The 20,550-nt window shown below is 45.0% G+C and overlaps 10 protein-coding genes across 13 annotated transcripts; 2 read left to right on the top strand and 8 right to left on the bottom strand.

The window, feature by feature from the left end:
* Positions 1–132: 132 nt before the first annotated feature.
* LOC6736630 (striatin-interacting protein 1 homolog) lies at positions 133–7,121 on the top strand. The gene is made up of 4 exons (XM_016170298.2): positions 133–940; positions 4,027–4,928; positions 4,988–6,714; positions 6,782–7,121. Exons 1-3 carry the CDS (start codon positions 746–748, stop codon positions 6,696–6,698), a joined length of 2,808 nt encoding a protein of 935 aa, XP_016030214.1. The 5' UTR covers positions 133–745; the 3' UTR covers positions 6,699–6,714; positions 6,782–7,121.
* On the bottom strand, positions 1,009–3,350 carry LOC6736631 (probable phospholipid hydroperoxide glutathione peroxidase). Of its 3 annotated transcripts, XM_016170770.3 has the most exons (4): positions 3,213–3,345; positions 2,080–2,290; positions 1,457–1,780; positions 1,009–1,387 (listed from the first exon to the last, which is right to left on the bottom strand). In XM_016170770.3, the coding sequence occupies exons 2-4, from the start codon at positions 2,278–2,280 to the stop codon at positions 1,196–1,198; spliced, it is 717 nt and encodes a 238-aa protein (XP_016030216.1). In that variant the 5' UTR covers positions 2,281–2,290; positions 3,213–3,345; the 3' UTR covers positions 1,009–1,195. The 3 variants fall into 3 exon arrangements, with proteins under 3 accessions (XP_016030216.1, XP_016030217.1, XP_016030218.1); XM_016170771.3 differs by lacking the exon at positions 2,080–2,290 and having other exon boundaries at positions 3,213–3,350; XM_016170772.3 differs by lacking the exons at positions 2,080–2,290; positions 3,213–3,345 and adding an exon at positions 2,867–3,098.
* A 584-nt stretch (positions 7,122–7,705) lies between the features above and the next one.
* On the bottom strand, positions 7,706–8,873 carry LOC6736627. Its single transcript, XM_039293313.2, has one exon. The coding sequence runs from the start codon at positions 8,871–8,873 to the stop codon at positions 7,902–7,904; it is 972 nt and encodes a 323-aa protein (XP_039149247.1). The 3' UTR covers positions 7,706–7,901.
* An 87-nt stretch (positions 8,874–8,960) lies between these two features.
* Positions 8,961–10,094, bottom strand: LOC27207703 (dolichol-phosphate mannose synthase subunit 2). The gene is made up of 2 exons (XM_016183385.3): positions 9,709–10,094; positions 8,961–9,097 (listed from the first exon to the last, which is right to left on the bottom strand). Exons 1-2 carry the CDS (start codon positions 9,815–9,817, stop codon positions 8,961–8,963), a joined length of 246 nt encoding a protein of 81 aa, XP_016030213.1. The 5' UTR covers positions 9,818–10,094.
* A 218-nt stretch (positions 10,095–10,312) lies between these two features.
* On the top strand, positions 10,313–11,687 carry LOC6736626 (phosphatidylinositol N-acetylglucosaminyltransferase subunit C). Of its 2 annotated transcripts, none has more exons than XM_016170300.2 (2): positions 10,313–10,916; positions 11,013–11,166. In XM_016170300.2, exons 1-2 carry the CDS (start codon positions 10,416–10,418, stop codon positions 11,028–11,030), a joined length of 519 nt encoding a protein of 172 aa, XP_016030211.1. In that variant the 5' UTR covers positions 10,313–10,415; the 3' UTR covers positions 11,031–11,166. The 2 variants fall into 2 exon arrangements, with proteins under 2 accessions (XP_016030211.1, XP_002083482.2); XM_002083446.4 differs by having other exon boundaries at positions 10,316–10,916; positions 11,018–11,687.
* Positions 11,688–12,448: 761 nt separating this feature from the next.
* Positions 12,449–12,835, bottom strand: LOC6736625 (drosomycin). The gene has a single exon (XM_002083445.4). It carries the CDS (start codon positions 12,770–12,772, stop codon positions 12,563–12,565), a length of 210 nt encoding a protein of 69 aa, XP_002083481.1. The 5' UTR covers positions 12,773–12,835; the 3' UTR covers positions 12,449–12,562.
* Positions 12,836–13,721: 886 nt separating this feature from the next.
* Positions 13,722–14,100, bottom strand: LOC6736624 (drosomycin). The gene has a single exon (XM_002083444.4). The coding sequence runs from the start codon at positions 14,048–14,050 to the stop codon at positions 13,835–13,837; it is 216 nt and encodes a 71-aa protein (XP_002083480.1). The 5' UTR covers positions 14,051–14,100; the 3' UTR covers positions 13,722–13,834.
* Positions 14,101–14,349: 249 nt separating this feature from the next.
* Positions 14,350–14,717, bottom strand: LOC6736623 (drosomycin). The gene has a single exon (XM_016170767.3). It carries the CDS (start codon positions 14,693–14,695, stop codon positions 14,420–14,422), a length of 276 nt encoding a protein of 91 aa, XP_016030209.1. The 5' UTR covers positions 14,696–14,717; the 3' UTR covers positions 14,350–14,419.
* A 269-nt stretch (positions 14,718–14,986) lies between these two features.
* Positions 14,987–15,370, bottom strand: LOC6736622 (drosomycin). The gene is given in 2 exon segments (XM_002083442.3): positions 14,987–15,172; positions 15,174–15,370. Coding segments are annotated over 2 exon segments (210 nt in total). The 5' UTR covers positions 15,302–15,370; the 3' UTR covers positions 14,987–15,090.
* A 299-nt stretch (positions 15,371–15,669) lies between these two features.
* LOC6736620 (zinc/cadmium resistance protein) lies at positions 15,670–19,771 on the bottom strand. Its single transcript, XM_039293309.2, has 7 exons — positions 19,750–19,771; positions 18,978–19,164; positions 18,788–18,912; positions 17,845–17,942; positions 17,270–17,786; positions 16,925–17,159; positions 15,670–16,859 (listed from the first exon to the last, which is right to left on the bottom strand). The coding sequence occupies exons 1-7, from the start codon at positions 19,761–19,763 to the stop codon at positions 16,662–16,664; spliced, it is 1,374 nt and encodes a 457-aa protein (XP_039149243.1). The 5' UTR covers positions 19,764–19,771; the 3' UTR covers positions 15,670–16,661.
* Between the last annotated feature and the right edge of the window lie 779 nt (positions 19,772–20,550).

Below are 20,550 nucleotides of genomic sequence, written 5' to 3'. Positions count from 1 at the left end.
TCGCATTTGAGCGATGATGCATTCAACAAATTGCTGGCATCGCTTCACACTTGTGTGGCACGCACCAGCACTGAGAGAAAATGGGACTAAGTTCGTTCATATATCTCATATCATTTAATATCCGATTTTATTAAAATATTTTTTTGATTTGGGAAGAGTTCCTTAGGGTACAAGAAGCTAGTCCAATACAGATTTTTAATTTCGCTCCAGTTCAGTTTGGTTTTTCTCCGCCTGATCTCCACTGCGAAATTCGATGGCATCCGTAAATGGTGACTGCAGCATTTTCATGTAATTGTCGGAAGGTCGGAGTCGCCGCTCCATAGGCAGCTGGTTTGAACTTGAAATCCGGCCGAGACGTTGAACTGCTCCACTGGAGGAGGAGCAGCTAGAGATCGGCGCCCCAATGGGCTGACGGATTCGCATTTTTTGGTTTTCGGGGTGCTGGTCAGGCAAACTTGCGCAATCGAAGTTTGGCGAGCATTTGGCGAATACTCGGAGCACTCGAATTCGGAAAGAAGGTAAAGGTTAATGTGAAGTACTTTTGCTTTTTTCTGCACTCAATGTAACCACCAATAAGGTCAAATTGGTAAGGAGGAATATTTTAAAACAGATATCGTCTACTCACAGAATAAGTAAGTCTTTAAAGAATATAAAGAATATTCAATTTATCATATCTTTCTTTTGTGAATTTCGTTTGCCGCTCAATATGACATCTCCAAATTTCACAGTCACCTAACAAATATATATGGCTTGGAAGCAGAAAAACAAACTCCTTTTTGACACTTGTAAAGACCAGTTAAGCTGTGGCGCCGTGAAAGAATACTGCGACGCCGAGAACATCGCCAGATCTTCGACGATGCAGTGCATCCAGTCTGGCATCAATGTGCTTAGCAGCATTGTTGCTGCGAACAAGCGAAGTAAACGCGCCAGTGTTGACACGGTAAGTGCGCATTGATACAGTTCCAAGTCCCGATCCAAGTACGTGCCCTGCGTCGCCAAACACCCAGATGATAGTGTGGTAACCACGAATGGCGTTTATTATGTTTGCGGGTGGGAATCAAAACCAGTAAGGAGTAGACAATATATATACCATGCGGTGCATGTGGCCGGCCACAAGACTATCTGTGGCCAGGCGGTTACAAGCTAAAGCTACGCGAAAACACAGTCCAAAGGGCAGCTAACGTCTAGGGCACATCTACAGCAGCTTCTCAATGTCCTTGGCGATGTCCATGGGATCGGTGGTCGGGGCATATCGGTTAATGGGCACGCCCTCCTTGTTCACCAGGAACTTGGTGAAGTTCCACTTGATTCCGCTGCCCAGGGTGCCGGTCTGCTTGGCCTTCAGGTATTTGTACAGCGGCGCCGCATTGTCTCCATTCACATCGACCTGCGGCGGTGGAGCAAGTTTAGTAACTCGGTCTACAGCAATCTAAGCTAGCAGCTTTAATAGTCTTACCTTGGCGAACACCTCGCCGATGTCAGCCTTGGAGTCGCGCAGGTGGCACACCATGGCCTCTCCATCGGCCTCCGGCATCTGGGATCCAAACTGATTGCACGGGAAGTTGAGGATCACCAGGCCGCGCTCGCCGTACTTCTCCTTCAGATCCGTCAGCTTCTGGTAGTTGTTCTTGGTCAGGCCGCACTTGGAGGCGATGTTCACCACCAGGACCACCTTGCCCTTGTACTTTTCCAGCGAAATATCGTTGCCATGGGTGTCCTTCACGGTGAACTCGTAGATCGAGGCGGCGTTCTTGTAATCTCCGTTAGCAGACATGTCGATCTGGAAGCAATGGAAAGTGGGAGTTAGCATTGGATAATTACTAGTGGGTGTGAAGGCTTGGGTCGATGTTTTGATCAAGAAATGTAGATATTTATAGCCTTATATTTAATCGGTGTATGAAACACTATATTCTGTATCAAAATCGACCCAGTCCACGCGGTTCATTGCAGTGAACAGGCAACAGAAAACAGAGAACACAGGCAGTGGCAAAGGCTACTTCGTTTAGTTGGGCGCAGAGACAAGCAACTGAGTTAGTCAACGGGTTAGGATCTAGTCAACTAGCAATCAGCACTACTCACGGCAGCTGCTGTGGAGTGCTGGGCGGCTGAGGAGGTGGCGTATGTGGGCGTGGCCGCACAGCTCACGGGAAGCAGGACGGTGCAGAGGCGAAGGCACTGCCTCTGACCGCGACTCAGCTCGAGGACGGGGCCCAGGGTCCGCCTCATCGAGTAGCACCTGAGGGCCTGGCGGGAAATGTTCTGAAACTGCCTGAGACTCATTCTTTAAACGCTGCAAATAATAACCGGGCAGAGTGTTCAAATTTAGTGAATGAATTACTAGTGTGGAAGTGTACGTTGTGTATCAGATCGAACAACAATCGTTTTAAACAATTCAATGGAAAAACATAAAAATCAAATCCACATTTCTACTGATTAACAAAAAAGATAAATAGATAATAGCAAGTAGTAGTAAAGTAGTAAACATTCGATAAACATTCAAGATTATTTGACTTTGTGATAATGGGTTTCCGAATAGTTGTATGTTGTTTCATAGGCATTTACGAGGGTGCTATCAGCGCCCAATCCTACATACATCACGCTCAAGAACTCTTGGCATCTGGTCACAGTGACGCTGCATAATTCATCGGGGTCAAAGTCAAGAGCTATATGTACACAACTCCGTATATCCCAGCAACCTGTGAGTCACGCAACCTAGTGGCCACGCACAGTGACCTTTAAGCTGGCCAGGATTGGCCCACGTTACCCACGAGGCTGCCTCGTTACCGCCGCTCATTGCACATGCAAGCCATTGTTCGAGTTGATTGGACAGCAATTTGGAGGGATAGTTAGTGTTCTGGGTAATTACTTGCATGGTGAAGTAGATGTACGATCCCAGGGCGATTGCCACGGACCCCAGAAAAAAGTGGACGATGGAGCGGCCGGCCATTACTGCGCTATATATCGACTATGTGTACGATTTCACAACGATCTGCTGTGAGTTTTGGATGCAGGGATACAAATATAGAATGCGAATGCCGAGATTCTGCAAGCTCACGCTGATATGGGCGAAAATCGGGAGCAAAGTTCAGATTCGATTCGATTGTTTTCCCTGCTTTATGTACATATATTCTTGTCACCTCGACCAGCTGTGTTTTCGGCCTGATTATGCTGTGCTTAATCACGACAGCTGGGTTATTATTGTTTGGGCTTACTTATGGCGTAATAGCAATGACTAATGGCACTGGGCACTTTCTCACTTTCGCAGCGTAAATAAAACTGAAACCGGCGACTTATAAAAACCCTTATTTATATGTGTAGGTGAAAGCACTTGATAATGTAATCACTATTTCTGGTCTGGTCACACTAGGAGTACAACTTTTCCAGAGTTGCCAAGTGTGGCGGTTAAGCCCTACATTCTTATTTTAAACATGAAAGTAAAAGCCTTCAATTAGAGTACCTAACTTTAAAAGGTTTAAGCTTCTTATTTTATATAAATTTTTATTGTGAGCATTCAGCATAACAAGGGCTTTATGAAATTATCACTACTATTCATAATCACGAAATATCAAAGTTGGTTCCCAATTCAAAAAAACCCTTATTTTAAATTTAAAATAGCGGCAATTGCAATCAGTCGTTGCCTGATCCGCTCGAACGGCCTTGCCAGACAGCCAACACCATTTGCTGGTTGGTATTTTCCACCCACACAGCAAACGGTCGTACGAATTTTCTTCTTTTTCCATTGTGCGTTTTTGTTTTTGGCGAGAAACAAATTGCAGTCGAAATTTCCCAGTGAAATGCAGTGCGAATTGCTTAGTACGTCCATGTGCTACTAAGACAAAGGGGGAGAGAAAGTCAGCGAGCAGGAGCAACCACGCCCACGCCAGGCGCACCGCCCACCGCCGCAGGATACACATACACGCGTAGCCCACACTCACACACATAAGCTCGCACACAATAGAGATCCCTGTGTGGCGAAAAAGGATTTGCGGAATGATGCTCACATCCATAAACAACTCCTTTGAACAGGACACCCACGATGCGGACGCCAACTGCGACGGGCCCGACCTGGACTTCGTGTACGCGGACGTGGATGGCTACCAGAACGAGATCGCCGAGCTGTATAGCTACACGGAGTTCAGCGAGTTTCAGATGAACGTGAAGGCCTTCGAGGACCAGATGGAGCTGTACGACCTGCCGCCCAACTGGCAGAAGCAGGACTCCGCCTCCCAGCGCGGCATCGTGATGAAGCTGGTGGACCAGCTGGAGGTCTCCGATCGATCCTTTCGGATGCAGGCCGCCCGGTGCATCCTGTACCTGGCTCAAGGCTGCTGGGCGGAGGTGCAATCGGACGAGGAGCAGCACCAGATCACCAGGGACAATGTGCTGGTGCTCTACCAACTCGGCGTCTTCGCATCCTTCATCGACCTGCTCAACATGGAGATCGAAAGCGCCTGCTCTCCGGACATTGTGGCCGTCAAGATCACCAACGTTACGCTTGTGGACTCTACGGACATCCGGGTGATCCTGTCTGTGCTCTACATCATCACAGAAACTATTCGTGATGAACGGGAAAAGGGCAGCGAGGACTACAGGGAGCTGGCCGACTCCTTTGTGCAGGAGATCAACTCGCCACTACCAGATGGCGAACTCCTGGCCGTCAAGCTTCTGGGCATGATCACAAGGTTTTGCAGTGGCGCAGCACCACAGTTCCCCATGAAGAAGGTTGTCCTGCTGCTGTGGAAAGTTTCGCTGCTGGGACTGGGAGGTATGGATGTGCTCAAGAATCTCAAGAACGAGTATCGATTGAAGGTGGGCTTAGAACCCATCACCGAGGACACGCTGGAGGTAACCAAGTGCATGCGAGCCAGCTCCCCGCCAGCCACAGCTACTGATATACTGGAGAACCAGTATCCCAAGAGGAACTTCAAGTAAGCGGAGTCTGTAATCACTTATTTACACGTTCTAATTCATTTCCCTTGCCCTACAGACGCTCCCTGATGAAGCAGCGTTTCCTGGACGAGCCCGAGCAGATAGACATGGAGATGGGCGGCAACGAGGGTCAAAATAATGCCAACAATGGCAGCGGCAATGGCGGAAACGGGGAGGAAGAACTCTCTCAGTACTACAGGCCCTACGATGACCCCTCTTCGTCCGCATCCACCACCTCGACGGCAAATCCAAACAACCAGCCTAGCCTAACACAGCCACCCGCTGCTGTGCCTCCGGTACAGATCACGGCTCGCCTGCCCTGGACGCCCAAGGTGCGACAAAAGGACATTGACCAGTTTCTGGACATTTCGCGGAATAAGTTCATAGGGTATTCGCTGATTGGTGACCACGAGAGTCTGGCTGGACTGCCGCAACCCATTCACGAGGGCTTTAAGACGCTGCAGCGGCACATGTATATGAGTCTGGCCGATGTGCAAATCAAGAAGGAGGAGGACATAGCTAGGAACCCCATTTCCACGCACGAGGACGAAATCAAACTGACCCCGGCTGAGGTGCTGTACCAAGCCATCCTGCCAAACCTGCCGCAGTATATGATCGCCCTGCTCAAGGTCCTGCTGGCAGCTTCGCCAACGTCCAAGTCCAAGACGGAAAGCATCAACATAATGGCCGATGTGCTGCCTAGGAAGATGCCGCTAACGGCCACCCAATCAACAAAGCTAACCGTCGACATTGGTCGGCACAAGGAGATCATTGTGAAGGCTGTCTCGGCCATCATCCTGCTATATTTAAAGCATTTCAAGATAAACCATGTTTACCAGTTTGAGTTCATGTCGCAGCATCTGGTGTTTGCCAACTGCATCCCGCTAGTTTTGAAGTTCTTCAATCAGACAATCACGGAGTACGTGAACACCAAGAACTCCATTCCCCTGCTCGATTTCCCGTCGTGCGTAATTGGTGAGCAACCGGATTTGAGTGGCGATAGCTTTGTGTACGGCGGAGAGATGTCCGATAAGTCCTACTCTTGGCGGAACGTGTTCTCCTGCATTAACCTGCTGCGCATCCTCAACAAGCTGATCAAGTGGAAGCACTCGCGAGTGATGATGCTGGTGGTATTCAAGTCGGCACCGATCCTGAAGAAGACGCTTAAGGTGCGCCACGCCATGATGCAGCTGTACGTGCTGAAGCTGCTCAAGATGCAGACCAAGTACTTGGGTCGCCAGTGGCGCAAGTCCAATATGAAGACCATGAGTGCAATTTACGCCAAGGTGCGGCATCGTCTGAACGACGACTGGGCCTTTGGCAACGACCTGGAGTCGCGTCCCTGGGATTTCCAGGCGGAGGAGTGCACGCTGCGGGCCTGCGTGGATCGATTCAACCTGCGACGCTATCCGGAAGCCACCCAGAAGTGTGGAAACAACGGTACGGCAGCTCAGAATGCGGAGAACGCCCAGCAATCCAACATGATGGCGGGCAACAATGGATGTGGCAATAATGGCGACGCAAATGGCTATGGAAACAACGGTGGCGGTGGCAACGGCGGCCACAGCCAGCAGCAGCAGCTCAATGACTATGGTGTTGAGGGTGGCTTCCCCAGCGACGAGATCCTCACCCACTCGGACTTTGCCTTCTTCGGACACTCGGGCTGGTGGGATCGCAAGGTCGAGCTGACGGATTACTTCAAGGCCAACTACGCGGTCTGGCTGGAGGAGGAGGTCTACAACAGTCAGACCGACTGGGACGCCCTCTAGGGCAGGGCTGCCATCGGTGAGCATCTGAATCCCGCATCTGCCCCGTCACACTTTTATTTACGTGATTCCTTTTTGAATTACAGCTGATCTGTAGGATCCACGTGCGCGTCATAAAAGCAAGAAGTTATTAACGTAATTATAAGCATTCAGAAGTACATTGATATAATCCATGTAGCCCGACCACGATTGAAACACCAACTACTCACTGAATTGGCAATAATTTGGCAAGCCACGGGCCTCCGCTGCGCTCCTCTTCACTAACTAGCATACGCGAATACCCATAGCGATGACAAGCCTGTATATGTAATGATTGTATTTTTTAATTTATATATTTATTATTTTACCTTTTCCGCGAGCCCTTCAAACGGATCGCGGCAATCGGCTTCTTTAGCGGAATAAACAAATTTGCTAGTTCGAAAACGACACTTGGCTTGAGGTTAAATGTCTGTTTATTCGTATGTGTGTTTTGTTTCGCACAAGAAAAAAATATATAATTCTTTTAGGTCATAGTCTTAAAGCTAGGTTTAATTTGGTAAATATACACTACGGTATTTACAAGGTGCATATATAAATATCCATTATATAGTACAATAACTTTTCGACTCCATAAAAACGCCCCACACCAAATGCCTCGTTGGGGATTTGCTAAATTCCATGACGTAATAGTAAACAATACAATATAATAGTTAGCACAGCTAAATATGAATTCCTGAACCGAGTTTCTTCATTTCACAATCTGGTTACAAGAGCATTCTCCACAAGAGAGACCATGTCACCCATAATAACTATCTTAATACGAAATAAAGACTAACTAATAATAGTTGTATTCTAGGGCGGGTCGATTTTTTTCGATTGTTCCGTGAAAAGAAGCTAGAAACTGAAAGGAAATTGGCCTTGGAAGTTGTAGGTTGGGCAAAACAATCAAAATATTCTCTAAACAATACTGCACTTTTCTTTGGACTTTGCGATGCTTAAAATTGGCTTAAGTTCCAAAAACTCACATGTTCAATTTGGATGAAATAATTGATTTTAGATCTTACTTTTAACAATTTAAAATCGAACCACCCTTAGAGTAGCTTACAACTATAACGTAATATGGGAATTTTAGCCACGATTCGGAGAAGTAATCCAAACAATTTTGAACCGTTTAACATCCTACTACTATACAATATTCAATTATTGTACTCTGGATCCAAGGACAATCTATTGCTCCATGGGACACGCCGTCGGCATGACGTTGTTATTGCTCGGACCCATGTAGAGCATCCCGAAGCGTTTCTGCTGCGGCGGACAGACTACGGGAGCAGGAGCCGGGACCTCGCAGCGCTCCTCGAAGTAGTGGACAATGCGCTGGAGGACGAACTTGAAGATCTTCTCTTTGCCGATTTCGCCATTGAGGAATGTGATGTCCTTGCAGTCGCGGTACTCGCTGAAGTTCTTTTCGTAGTGCGGCCACACACAGAGCTCGAAATAGCCCGTGACATCGGGTGGATCGTAGGTGCGCTTACTGCGCCGCTCGAAGCACTTCTCATAGGGCAGATGGAAGTGATACTTAAGGTTGCACAGGGCCAGCAGCTCCGGCTGGTTGAAGATCATGAAACCCTCGACCAGGAGGAAGTTGACCTTCTTGTCCCTCAGCTGGGCGGCAATCTGGGCATTGATGCGCATAATGTGCTGCTGCTGCTGCTGGATTTGCTGCTGCTGGTGGTGGTGCTGCTGGTGATGGGGGTGATGTCTCGGGTGCTGCTGTGGCGGATATTGATAGACCCCGCCATTGGCCTGTTTGTAGTAGTTCGCATTGTACTGGTACTGTTGCTGGAACTGCAGGGCGTAGTGCTCGAAGTTGGCATAGGTCACAAGCTGCTCCTGTGGCTCGGGAGCCACATGGCGCCCCTTGATTATGTGCGCTATGTCGTTCAGCATCTTGGCCATGTCCAGCGAGGTGATGAGCTCAAAGTTGATGGCGTTGAGCGCCTCATTCCGCTGATGTCGCTTGTCCTCCACGGGCAGAAAGTAGTCATCCTGCGAGATCAGACGCACCTCGCCAATGGTGTACGGTGAGTTCCACAGCGGTGCTCCGCTCAGACCTTTGAAGTAGTCGTGCAGGCTGTGGGCTAGCGTCGTCTTGCCGCCACAGGTGACGCCCGAGATACCAATGACCAGCCACTGCGGCATCTTGTCCTCAACTGACTATCGCTCTTCCTTGTTTTTCAGTGGAATCGTACGTTCGCACCGCGCAAGATAACCCCCCGGATAACCCCCTTAATCGCGTTTTACTCTCAGGCTCCAGATGTGGTAAAAGGAGAACGCGGCGATGCCGCCGAGGAAGATCACCCCGAACACGGTGGGCACAATAAAAGCGTACTTCAGCGGTGGAAAAAACAGCCGAATGGGATTGCCTGTAAAAGTTTGTAAAGTATACTCATGTTCACAAGTGTTTCATTTGATAACAGGCCAGGAAAGAAAATACGTAAGTGTATTGTTTATATGATTACTTTTAATAGCAACAAATTTAAATTGTCACGGAACGGCAAACCTACGATCATGAAATATGTATAAAGTGTATATCCAATATCAAGGAGGAAAAACTACCGAAAATAATTAGCTAAGTACACACCCAGATTTGGAACCACATGATACAGTGGTACCACTTGTTAAGCACTTTTTCGTTTTTATCGCTAATTGTACCTGCCTAGACTCTAAACTAGCTAACTAGCTTGACTGCGCACATATCGGGCGATTACTGTACGCCTATCATCTCTAGTCGTCGGTGACCTTGACCCGAGCTTAGAGCATCGTACAGCCGCATTCCAGGTAACCCGTGTTAGGATGGTCACCTCTGTAAAACACACGGGTTCATCCTCGTACATTGCCAACTATATATATATATACTTGAACATCGTGACCAATTTACGCCGCGGCGTCACTTTAATTACTACACAAAAGCGCGAGATTATTCAATAAAACTTATGTATTAGCGGGGGAATAACGGAAGCCGTGGAAAACTCACCTTCATCGATGAGCATAAACGGGAGGACGGCCACCCAAAAGAAGTAGTAGAAGAACACGGCGATTGCAGATATCAAAATGATTTTCCCGAGTTGCGCATTCGAAGCCATAAATAGCTATTCTCGGAAATTCTGGGGTTTCTCTGGCGAGAGAACACGCGACCGGCGATTTGTTTGTAAAACTGCTCATGGGGCGTTCTCCCCGGACGGACTGCTTCACTGTCCACTGATCGTTGTCCCGCCGCACGAATCCCTAATGTTTCGTAGCTGCCGATTTACTTTCGTGGTGTAATTGTAAACAAAACAAACAAGTGCGTCAAAAAATTTCCGAATTCAATGTAGTGGTGGTTCAACCACTCGAAGAAGTATCGATAGCTCGAGTAACTGTTTTGCGCAACGCCAGCGGATGTTCTTATCGATGTATACAGCTTGGGAATAATTTTCAACATAACATTTTTTTATATATAGCTTGCCTGTAGTGTCCCATGATGAGATAATGAACATTATTTAATTAATATTTCAAATCAAACTATTATCATCGATATTTATACTGAAACATGCACCACCAAGACAGTGTGACCAGCACTTACTTTCTTTACTTTTCAGTGAATGAAACAATATCGATATGTCGATAGTAACTGATACTATCGAACGCTGATAACCCAGCACTAATAGGATTGTAAACAAACAATTTTTAAATGTTTTAAGAATGGTAAAAAAGGGGCAATCGAAACGGCAGCCATGGGTGAAGAACCTGTACTCCAACCGGGAATATCCGGACAACTACACGGATGCCAGCTTTCTGAAGGATTTGCGCACGAATCTACATTGTAGAATATATACGTTCGGCGAAGCAGTTGCCGGTATTACAGTACTTAATAATCAAATTTCCTGCATCACCGGCTTCCTAATACTCTACCAACTTATGCTCAGCGACAGCGTGTCGCCCACCACGATCCTGGTGCCCAGTTGCGGGATCACGGGCATTGGATACCTGTGCTACCGAGGAAGGAGTCTCAGCTGGGCCCTGCTGGGCGAGGACTCCAAAACCCTGGTCACAGTGGTTCTTTTTGGCTACCTGTTCTCACCGATGCTGCACACCCTAACGCAGGCCATCAGCACGGACACCATATACACGATGACCTTCTTTGTCCTTCTGGGCAACCTGATATTTGGGCACTATGGATTGGATGTAGCCATGGTCTCTAAGGTAGGCAATATGTACGACTATTGGTGTTGATTGTATATTGATCTCGACACCACCTCAGAATCCAAATAATACAAGTACTTCCTTTTCCATGTTAAGCGCAGGCCATTTCGTTGAATGCCGCCATATTTGGAGCCATTTGCCTAGCCTCCCGCCTGCCGACTTCGTATCACGCCTTCGTGCTCCTTGTGGAGGCTGCCGTCTTTTTCGTCCTTTATCCCATAATGACGGAAGCGAATTGGCATGCTGGATTCATGGTGCCTATATTTTCAATATGCTGTATGGCGCTGTACTGTATATCGCGCCCGGTGCTCTATCTCTACGCCTCCACAACCATCTTCATCAACTTTGTCTGCCCGTTCATATTCGTGTGGCAGCAGCAGTACAAGTTCAACATCCACGGGCCCTGGGACGAGGCCATCGTGGAGGAGAACACCGAGGAGAACTTGGATGGCAACTTATAGCGCCAGCTGCGCTTCTCAGAACAGTTGCCGCCACGACTTGGTAGCGGCGACGTCGAGGAGCACTTCACTGATCACTAACCCTTTGCACGCTTATTTTTATTACTTTGTAAACTCATTCCAAGCCATTGATGTTAATCTTTTGTATCATGTTATATCTGTTAGTTTGTAAGTAGCCTTTTAATAAATTATACTTTTTGTGTTTAAAACCATAACCCTTTCAAATTTATGTAATTTTATGGACTGTATATGTATGTCTTATGAATGGCTTTTTAAATAAATTGTTATCAGTTTAAGGCATACCCCAACCCAACAAAAAGGTTTTTTAATTGAAATATAATGGAGTTAAATTAACAGGGTGAGTTTTTGAGCTTTGCTGTGGTTTACTCAGACTAAAAATAAATTCAGTTGAAGCTTTTTAATCGTCTGCGGCTAAAACCCGTTTCGTAGATAATAATTAAACATTCGCATGAGCCTACATTGAATATATTTTACCTTATCTAACGCATATAAATGGAAGCAATTGCTTTAATAATAGACTATGGAATATGGATGAGTGACATCTGTATCAAGTGCACGCTCTTGGGTTTCCCAGAAGCTCCTAGTTTAAGCAGAGATTTAATTATTTTAGTATTCTGGGTTTAGCCTTTCTATGTAAGCATGCTGTTTTTCAAGCTATGTACGTCCACAGTTTCAGTTCGCATTCCTGAGAGATAAAGAATCCTGATTACACCATATCGTTCGTCTGATAATTCCTCGCTTTATGCAGCGCACTATTTTCTGCAATTATTCATCCTATAAATAGAATAGCCTATGACGTTTTTGAAGCATGTTACAATCTAAATAAAAACAAATGAATTGGAACTTGAAGAAAACATGCTAGACCTTTTCGAGTCATGAGTTCAAACATTTAAATAACTTATAATAAGAATCTTGAAATTGCCTGACGAACTTAGTATCACAGTTGAACGAACTAGGATAAACCAGAGCAGTTCCCATCAATCAAGTGTCTTGTACTATTGATATTGTAAACTGCTTGCCGACCAAATGTGTTGTAATTGAAATAGAGAATAATTGCGTTCATTTGCGTTGCAATAATATGTTTATTTATAGTTATCAACCGATTTTACAAACTATAATATTTAGTAGTTTTCCGGCACTTTAGAGCAACGCGCCTTGGAGGATGGCCTAGCATCCCTCGCACCAGCACTTCAGACTGGGACTGCAGTGGCCACTGGATCGTCCTTCCTCCTTGCACACCCGACGACAGGTCTCGTTGTCCCAGACGGCGCAGGGTCCTCCGTATCTTCCGGAGAGACAGTCGGCATCGGCTTCCTTGGCGCCCAGGATGAAGATGGTCATCACAGCCAGGAAGAGGTACAGGAACTTGATCTGCATGTTGTCGGTTTTGAATCAGAGTGCTGCTGTCGGAACAATTCGGACTTGATTTATGAGTCCAAACCCCCAGCAACCGCTTTATATAGGGATCGGGATCGCTCTGCCCGGTAATTTCGACTCTGCCAGCTTCGGCGTATTTATGGAATTGATTGGCAGATAAATGGAGATAATTATTGAATTGTATTTCATGGAAGGGCATACTTTAGGGCTGATAAGACAACGAAAACAGACTCGAAAAAGTATTCGCTTTTGAGATAATGATCATTGTGGTAAATGTCTAAGGAAGTCGCATAAAATTTCGTCTTCTCTACAAAAAGTGTCACTGCAATCTTCTTAGTTGGCAGTTGTTGAGTAAGAATGTGTAGTTTTTCTAATTTATTCAGTTCTGGAAAATGGCCTATTAATAATATGCCGACACTGATTTTATGCAATGTGCCATTTATCACGAGACTTCTAGGAAACTTATTAAACCAGTTTCAATAATAAATATAATTTATTCATAAATTGTAGAACTGTCGAGTATGCTAGGAAAACCCAGAACCGGATTCAAACACCAAACTTGCAGTTTTCAATGTAACACGGTTGATAATTTGTTTGAAATATTAACATGTCAAGTTTGTCTTTATTTCCCATAAAGTAAGCTTTTATTTCTTCTATTCCATTCTAAATCTCATTTTCGAAGAAAATAATATTTTTCAGCATGTTTCAAAATCCTTTGTGCATGCATTTGCTACTTGGCTAGTTGCCTAACTTTGATGTACTCCTATCTGAATTCGATAAGCTTCCTGGAAACTCGAGACGGAGCTCGCAATCTTGCCGATTGATGCAATCCATAAAATGAATCAGGAAATACCATGAACTCTGATTGCATCGCAAATTACGACTCCAAAAAAGCATTTTATCACATTTTATACAATGAATGCGTTCTTTGAGTAGAAATAAAACTGTATTATTTGCCGAGAAGTATATTCTTTATTTTCCTTTTCAAAACAATAAAAAATACATTAAACATATGCGGACAACCATATGTAAATTTGAGCACGTTGGCCGATGTGAGGATCCTCAGCATTGTTCGCACCAGCACTTCAGACTGGCACTGCAGTGTCCACTGACACGTCCCTCCTCCCTGCAGAGGCGACGGCACTGCTCTCCATCCCAGGCCCAGCAAGGACCACTGAATCTTCCAGATGGGCAATCCACGGCCGAAGCCGAGTTGGCCACCATTAGGACAATGGTCACCACAGCGAGGAGAGCAAACAATCCTTTAATTTGAGCCATTTTTAGAATATTCTTCTGGTTACAATCTTTACTTTTGAGTTTCTTGAGCCCGAGTGCACTCTTATATAGGTACAGAATCTGTATATTAACCGATTAGCATAAAGGTGAAAATGCAAATAACTGCAATATAACTTTCGAAAGGCATACTTTTGGGCCTTTTACGCGAAAAAATGTACATCGCTATCATGGGAAGATAGAATTCTATACCTTCTTATTGTTGATGCACCTTTTTGTTTATAAGACTTACCACATACTTTTTAAATAAAATCAAAAGATAAGCCTGAAAGGCAATGCTTATGTGCTGTGAACAGAAGATTTATTATTGCTCGGAATAAAAAATACAGCATGCACTTTTGAAATGCAGTGGACCTAGCATCCTTCGCACCAGCACTTCATCCCGCCACTGCAGTGTCCACTGACATGTCCCTCTTCAATGCAGAGACGTCGGCACTTTTCTCCACTCCAGGCCCAGCAAGGACCGCCGAAAGTTCCAGATAGGCAATCACGGGCCGAAACAGTGTTGGCCTCCATTAGGACGATGGTCATTACAGCAAGGAGAGCAAACAGCAATTTGATCTGCACCATGGCAACTGATGTTCTCAACGAGTCGCGAATTTTACTTGAGTTCTTAAAGGCGTTTGGCATCGACCACCCGTGGGGACGCTTATATAGGGATAGAGATTTTAAGATTTTTTATTTGATCGTAGCATTTGATAAGCTTCTCGGAAATTCAAGCTTACAATAACCGATATAATCCTAGTTTTCCAGAAACACTTGAATCAGTTGTGCCTTGTGTCAACTTCATTGCCATCAATTGATTTAAAAATGCATTTTCATATGCGTTATCATAAAGAGTTATTTACCTAGAATTGCTATCTTTTCGATTTAAAGATGTATGTAAATATTTACTTCCCCTAACTAATACAACAGTGCGTATGAGTGATAAGCGTAAGAGCCAAATGTGTGGCCTATATATTTATATATTATTTGTTTAGAATGAAGTATTCAATATACACATTTAAAATGCATTTAGTATGGATTCAGCATCCTTCGCACCAGCACTTCAGGCTGGGACTGCAGTGACCACTAATGTGTCCCTCCTCCTTGCAAATACGACGACACATCGTTATCCCAGACGGCGCAGGGACCCTTGTATTTGCCGGAAAGGCAATCGGCATCAGCCATATTGGCGGCCAGGACAACAATTGTCATCACGGCCAGGAAGACGAAAAGGAATTTGATCTGCACCATTGCAACGGATGTTCTGAACGAGTCTGGTACTTTACTTGAGTTCTCGAAGACGTTTGATATCGACAGCTCGTGGGGACGCTTATATAGGACTACACCTCCTTGCATTTCCAATAATCTGTTTCAGCATGTTTCAAAATCCTTTGTGCATGCATTTGCTACTTGGCTAGTTGCCTTAACTTTGATGTCACGCATGTACTCCTATCTGAATTCGATAAGCTTCCTGGAAACTCGAGACAGAGCTCGCAATCTTGCCCATTGATGCAATCCATAAAATGAATCAGGTAATCAGGAAGTACCATGAACTCTGATTGTATCAAAAATTACGACTCCAAAAAAGCATTTTATCACATTTTATACAATGAATTCGCTTGGTTTGATTATGTTTGGCATTTATTTACAAACATATACATGTGAAAATTAATGCAGATCATAAAATAATACATGATGTTTGCATTAAATGTATAGTCATTATAAAGTTCGATACGATTAAAATTAAATAGAAACTAGGTTCTCGGTTGTGGTAAAAACATTTACAGATAGCATTACAACTACTAAGATTTAGGGACTATGCCTAACAATACACAAACACACATGCGTTTATACCTATGTATTTTGTAAACTGTCTTTAGTCATTTGCTAATCCGTAGGTAACTATTGAATACAATAATTTATTTCACGTATGTATAAACTTTCTCAAAATGTAAAAAACGTAGTACATATGTATTCTCTGCTGGTTGGGCTCACTTATCGATCTAAACTAATGCAATTAACTACAATCGAATAGGTTTAACATACTATATAGTATATGAATGACATCCTGAACAGCATGTTCCTTTAAACTTTGTGTTTTCCGCACTAATAGATAATCGTGTTCTTCATTTTCATATTCATTTTTTGATTTCACTTTAATTAAACTAGCTCAATGGTCAATCGACCGAACTTGCCCCACTCTCATTTACGCCTAAATTCCACTAAGAACAAATAATGATACAAAAAAACACTAAAGCTGCACCATGGCAGACCAGTCTCCATTGCAGCGGTTTGCACAATTAACGTTAAACTAGGCTCCTAATTAGAGTGCCACCTCGTCGCCATTCCTGGTACTCAGTGGTGACACCTGCTCCTGATACTGCTGTTCGGCCTGCAACTGAAGCTCCCGCCGCCGCTGGGCGGTCACCGTCAGGCCGAGATTGACGTCCACCTGTGCGCTGGAGACCACTTGGTTGTTGGCGCTCGGCTCGTACATTATATCACGTATTGATGTTGCTGCTGCTGTTGTGGCGGCCTTTGTTGTTGCGGTTGCGGTTTCCGTTTTGGTCGTGGAAAAGTGTACATGTTGTTGCGCCTGATGTGGCTGTCGTCAAACCAAATCGCTTTTCGGGGTTGACGTGGCCCCTATCGCAACCACGGGAGCTCCTGCGCTGGCACCGCCAGAGGTTCCCTGGTTGCCACTGGACGTGGCCTCCAGCAGGGAACCCGCCTCCACATCGCCGGCCTGTCGGGCGGCATTCCGCTGGCGGCACAGATACGGCGAGTTGGTGGGTGAGGGCAGTTGGTTCTGTAATTTAGGTTTATATTTCATTATACAATTCTACATGTTCTATTTAGACTAGATAAACTCACCAATTTGTTGTTGTTTTGGCAGCACGTGGCCTTGACACATCCTTCTTCCGTGGTGGGACAATCCAACGCGCAGCAGTCGGAGCCGCTCATGTTGATGCTGGAGGTGCCATCAGACATGTTGCAGCCTTCAATCTCGCTGAACTCCGGCTGGATGGTGGTGGAGTGGATACCCTCGTTGTGGAAGAACTCCTTTACCTTTTCGGCAATCTTCATGTACTCCGAAAGGTTGCGGCACCTAAAAGGGTTACGAGAGATGGATTAGATTGCTTTCATTTTTCATAAATGGTTATAGCATTCATTTCCCTTTTAAGAAAGTCAGTCACTCTTTTAACAAGTAAATCTCACCTAATATGGGCAGAGGCGATGATGCGGTCGCCGGCCAGTTGCCAGACATGGAACTCGTGCACAGCTAGCACGCCATCAACTTTCTCCAGAAGCCTCTTCTGAATGGCGTCCACCTGGATGTGGGTGGGCACTGTTTGAAGCAGAATCAAGGCGGACTCGCGTAGCAGCGGCCACACGGAGTGCAGGATCAGGACAACCAGAACGATGGACAGAGCGGGATCCATGTAGTATCGGTACTTCCACTCCGTCTTCCACACCACCACAGCACTGATTACGACAATGATGCTGCCAAGGGCATCGCTCAAAACGTGCAAAAAGGCGCCGCGCATATTCATCTGGCCGGGATCATGGCTGTGTCCATGGCTGGATTTCTTGACCGGTGCCTTTTCCTTCGGCTTCTCGTAGGCAAAGTCGTTCTGCTCATCCTCGCCCTCGTCCATGTTGGCCAACTCAGTGAGGCGGCTGTGGTTACGCGTGAGTCCGCCGCCATGTGAGTGACCATGGTGACCGCCGTGCTCTGTAATGCAGATGAAGTTAAAGAGCTGCTGAATCTTCTCTGTATTAGTTGGTCTTACCGTAAAGCAGACAAAGTCCAATCACATTCACCAGAAGACCCAGGGCTCCCACGATAACAAGCAGTTCAGGCTCGTGAATCGGCTCCTCCTCAATGAATCTGTAATAAATGGAAATGTATTGCTTTATTTAAGCTGCATTCATCAAATCCCATGTTAGTTTATTATTTTTGGCAGTGTAGCTGGCTTCTGTAGGGAATCTGTAGCTATTGGTAGAATAATCACCTCGCAAAGCGTTCGATAAATATGCACAAAATGTGACTGGAATGTAAATGAACAAAGCTTATAATTCCACACAACCCAATGCACAAATACAGACCGAAATGTGACGATATAACGTGAATGTATCACAACAAATTAACTCACAGGCGGAGTCGAGTAATTCAAGAAAATTTAAACAAATCACGTTAACACATGTCGATGCCAAGGCAAGCCTTTTGCTCATAATACGGCTTGGCTTACAGTTGTCAGATCATCAAATAAGTGGGTTTTGGGTGCGGATCAACGATCCGTAATGAGTGGAAATATTAAAGCCGTTTGCGTTGGGGCCAGGAGTAAAGAGTGAGCGAGTAGTAATCCGAGTTAATTAGTTTCAGAGCCACGTTTAATAAGCAATGAGTCTTAAAAACCTCGTTATAAACCTCTAATCGACAGAATTTAATAGTATGCTGACACCATTTAAACATATTTTTTTGTTTTTCTCTCAGGAATATAAACAAACGCAATCTGCAGCCGCTTAATCATTCGATTAGTACTTTTCTAAGTATTTATGCTAGAGGGACAAACAATTTGTAAATCTCTCATCTATAAAACATGTAATGAATCATATAACTGAGTAAAGATTTTCGCTTGGATAGCAGATGTTTCGAAATTGATTCTATTGCAGCTTATCTTAGTTTTGTACATTCTGCAAACAATTTTATATGATTGATCACCTCACACTCACCTTTTGCAAGCCTCGATGGTGATGCTGAAGCACAGGGCCACCAGGAAAACGGCGTTGACCAAAGCTCCCAAGACTTCTGCCCTGGCCCAGCCGAAGGTGTTCTTTGACCACTTTTTCGGTGACATCTGTCGAGATAAGGAGTTAGTTGAGTGATACACGTTGTATTTTTCGGTAAAAGACAGTGACTTACCTTCACAGACAGGAATGATATGACCAGGGCGGCGATGTCGCCCAGCATGTGGAAACTATCCGCCACCAGAGCCATCGAATTGGTCACATAGCCAACAATGATCTCCACGAAGAAGAAGAACGCCGTGAGCCACATCATCGAGAGCAGCCGGCATTTTTTGCCCGAGTACTTGGCCATTTTGGAGAAACTGCAAGAGAGATGAAGGTGAAAGAATTAAAAATTAATAGAACCTCACGATTTCTAGAACCTTTTGATATTCTTACAATACAAAAATTGGAGTCATGGAAACAGTAGTAGTTCCCCCAATTTATTTACCAAAGAAAGCCATTATTGGACTTGGAGAACTTTGGCAGTGATGTTATTCCCCCATCTCACACATTTTCCATCAATATGGCTTTCGAAATATCAATCAAAGCTCGTTCTCAGTTCATTCAACTGCTTTTTTATGCAGTCAACAAATAGACTGCAATGTGCCAAGCTCTGAAATTGTTATTGCACAAAAAAAAGATACTGAGACACGCACGCCCAAACAAATTACCAACAAATTGAGTTTTTCAATTGTTTTCCATTGTTGCTGCTCGAACAGTTTTCCATTTAGTTTCATTTAGCCCTTTGTTTAGGCAAAAGTTTTAGTACCCCATCGGGTAGGCATTTAATTGAAACCGGCTATAAGAAGAATATGTGCCCGGTTTACAGGGTCTGAAAAAGGGGCTTGGCGACGTTTAAATGCTGTCTCGGTTGACTAGATCTGGGATTTCCATATCGGACTCACGCAAATAGCTGCATTTCGGCTTGGAAGACTCTGGAGGACTGACTGACTGGCTCCTCCGGCGCTGGAGTAACTTATATGGCTGGCTCTATTTCAGATCGAGAACGGCTTGCCAGCCATCGAGCGCGTTGTGTAAACAAAAACAGAAATTGTTTCAACTGAATCGACAGCGAATGAAAGTGTATCGGCATCGGTCGAGAAGTCCCCGGTTGCCAGGTGAAATCGGTGAAATATATGGTAATGCCTGGGTCTACGGGGTGGTAAATACAATAGGGTGACGTTGCGCGTTCTCCAATTCAGCTACTGTGGCGACGGGACGCCGAAGAAAACAATTTGCATTTTCGGCCAAAAGCCCAACAAATATTGCCAAGCAACCAAATTGGGAAACTGACATCCACTCGAAACAATGCCATACTATATCGTGGATGGTATTTTCCCCATTCCAGATGATTCTTAGCAGTGTGATTCACTGCTTAAAAATAATGCACCACTATTTAGTCATTCACTTTACCTTTAGCTTACTTTTCTCTTGTTATGCCTTAATAAATTGTATAAAATAATAAAGATAAGTATGCTTATACGATGGGGTTCTTTAAAGGAATCCACATATGTTTAGAGTAGCTTGTTGACCTTTTCCCTGAACCTATGATGCACTACACTCTACGATTGGACAGAACCCATTGTATGGGAAACCGCATCGCGACCAGCATATTCCCGCCCAGCAATCGCCAAAGCGATTACACAATCTCCTCGTGTTGCTGTTATCTCGAAATGTCCCCTCCCCCCCAACCATCCGCCGACTTT

Source organism: Drosophila simulans, chromosome 3L (genome assembly GCF_016746395.2).
Source record: "Drosophila simulans strain w501 chromosome 3L, Prin_Dsim_3.1, whole genome shotgun sequence".
Taxonomy (NCBI): Eukaryota; Metazoa; Arthropoda; class Insecta; order Diptera; family Drosophilidae; genus Drosophila; species Drosophila simulans.
Note: the sequence above shows the minus strand (reverse complement) of the source record. Positions and strands in the feature narration are given on the sequence as shown.

Excerpts from the sequence above, each read along its gene's own strand:
- LOC6736630 (XM_016170298.2), top strand. The coding sequence starts at position 746 with ATGGCTTGGAAGCAGAAAAACAAACTCCTTTTTGACACTTGTAAAGAC. Across the intron at positions 941-4,026 it reads AACGCGCCAGTGTTGACACG|GACACCCACGATGCGGACGC; the intron begins GTAAGTGCGCAT and ends TCCTTTGAACAG. Across the intron at positions 4,929-4,987 it reads TATCCCAAGAGGAACTTCAA|ACGCTCCCTGATGAAGCAGC; the intron begins GTAAGCGGAGTC and ends CTTGCCCTACAG.
- LOC6736631 (XM_016170770.3), bottom strand. The coding sequence starts at position 2,280 with ATGAGTCTCAGGCAGTTTCAGAACATTTCCCGCCAGGCCCTCAGGTGC. Across the intron at positions 1,781-2,079 it reads AGCACTCCACAGCAGCTGCC|ATCGACATGTCTGCTAACGG; the intron begins GTGAGTAGTGCT and ends CATTGCTTCCAG. Across the intron at positions 1,388-1,456 it reads TCGGCGAGGTGTTCGCCAAG|GTCGATGTGAATGGAGACAA; the intron begins GTAAGACTATTA and ends CCACCGCCGCAG.
- LOC6736627 (XM_039293313.2), bottom strand. The coding sequence starts at position 8,873 with ATGCCGCAGTGGCTGGTCATTGGTATCTCGGGCGTCACCTGTGGCGGC.
- LOC27207703 (XM_016183385.3), bottom strand. The coding sequence starts at position 9,817 with ATGGCTTCGAATGCGCAACTCGGGAAAATCATTTTGATATCTGCAATC. Across the intron at positions 9,098-9,708 it reads GTTTATGCTCATCGATGAAG|GCAATCCCATTCGGCTGTTT; the intron begins GTGAGTTTTCCA and ends AAACTTTTACAG.
- LOC6736626 (XM_002083446.4), top strand. The coding sequence starts at position 10,416 with ATGGTAAAAAAGGGGCAATCGAAACGGCAGCCATGGGTGAAGAACCTG. Across the intron at positions 10,917-11,017 it reads ATGTAGCCATGGTCTCTAAG|GCCATTTCGTTGAATGCCGC; the intron begins GTAGGCAATATG and ends TGTTAAGCGCAG.
- LOC6736625 (XM_002083445.4), bottom strand. The coding sequence starts at position 12,772 with ATGCAGATCAAGTTCCTGTACCTCTTCCTGGCTGTGATGACCATCTTC.
- LOC6736624 (XM_002083444.4), bottom strand. The coding sequence starts at position 14,050 with ATGGCTCAAATTAAAGGATTGTTTGCTCTCCTCGCTGTGGTGACCATT.
- LOC6736623 (XM_016170767.3), bottom strand. The coding sequence starts at position 14,695 with ATGCCAAACGCCTTTAAGAACTCAAGTAAAATTCGCGACTCGTTGAGA.
- LOC6736620 (XM_039293309.2), bottom strand. Across the intron at positions 17,943-18,787 it reads ACCATCGAGGCTTGCAAAAG|ATTCATTGAGGAGGAGCCGA; the intron begins GTGAGTGTGAGG and ends CATTTATTACAG. Across the intron at positions 17,160-17,269 it reads ATCGCCTCTGCCCATATTAG|GTGCCGCAACCTTTCGGAGT; the intron begins GTGAGATTTACT and ends TAACCCTTTTAG.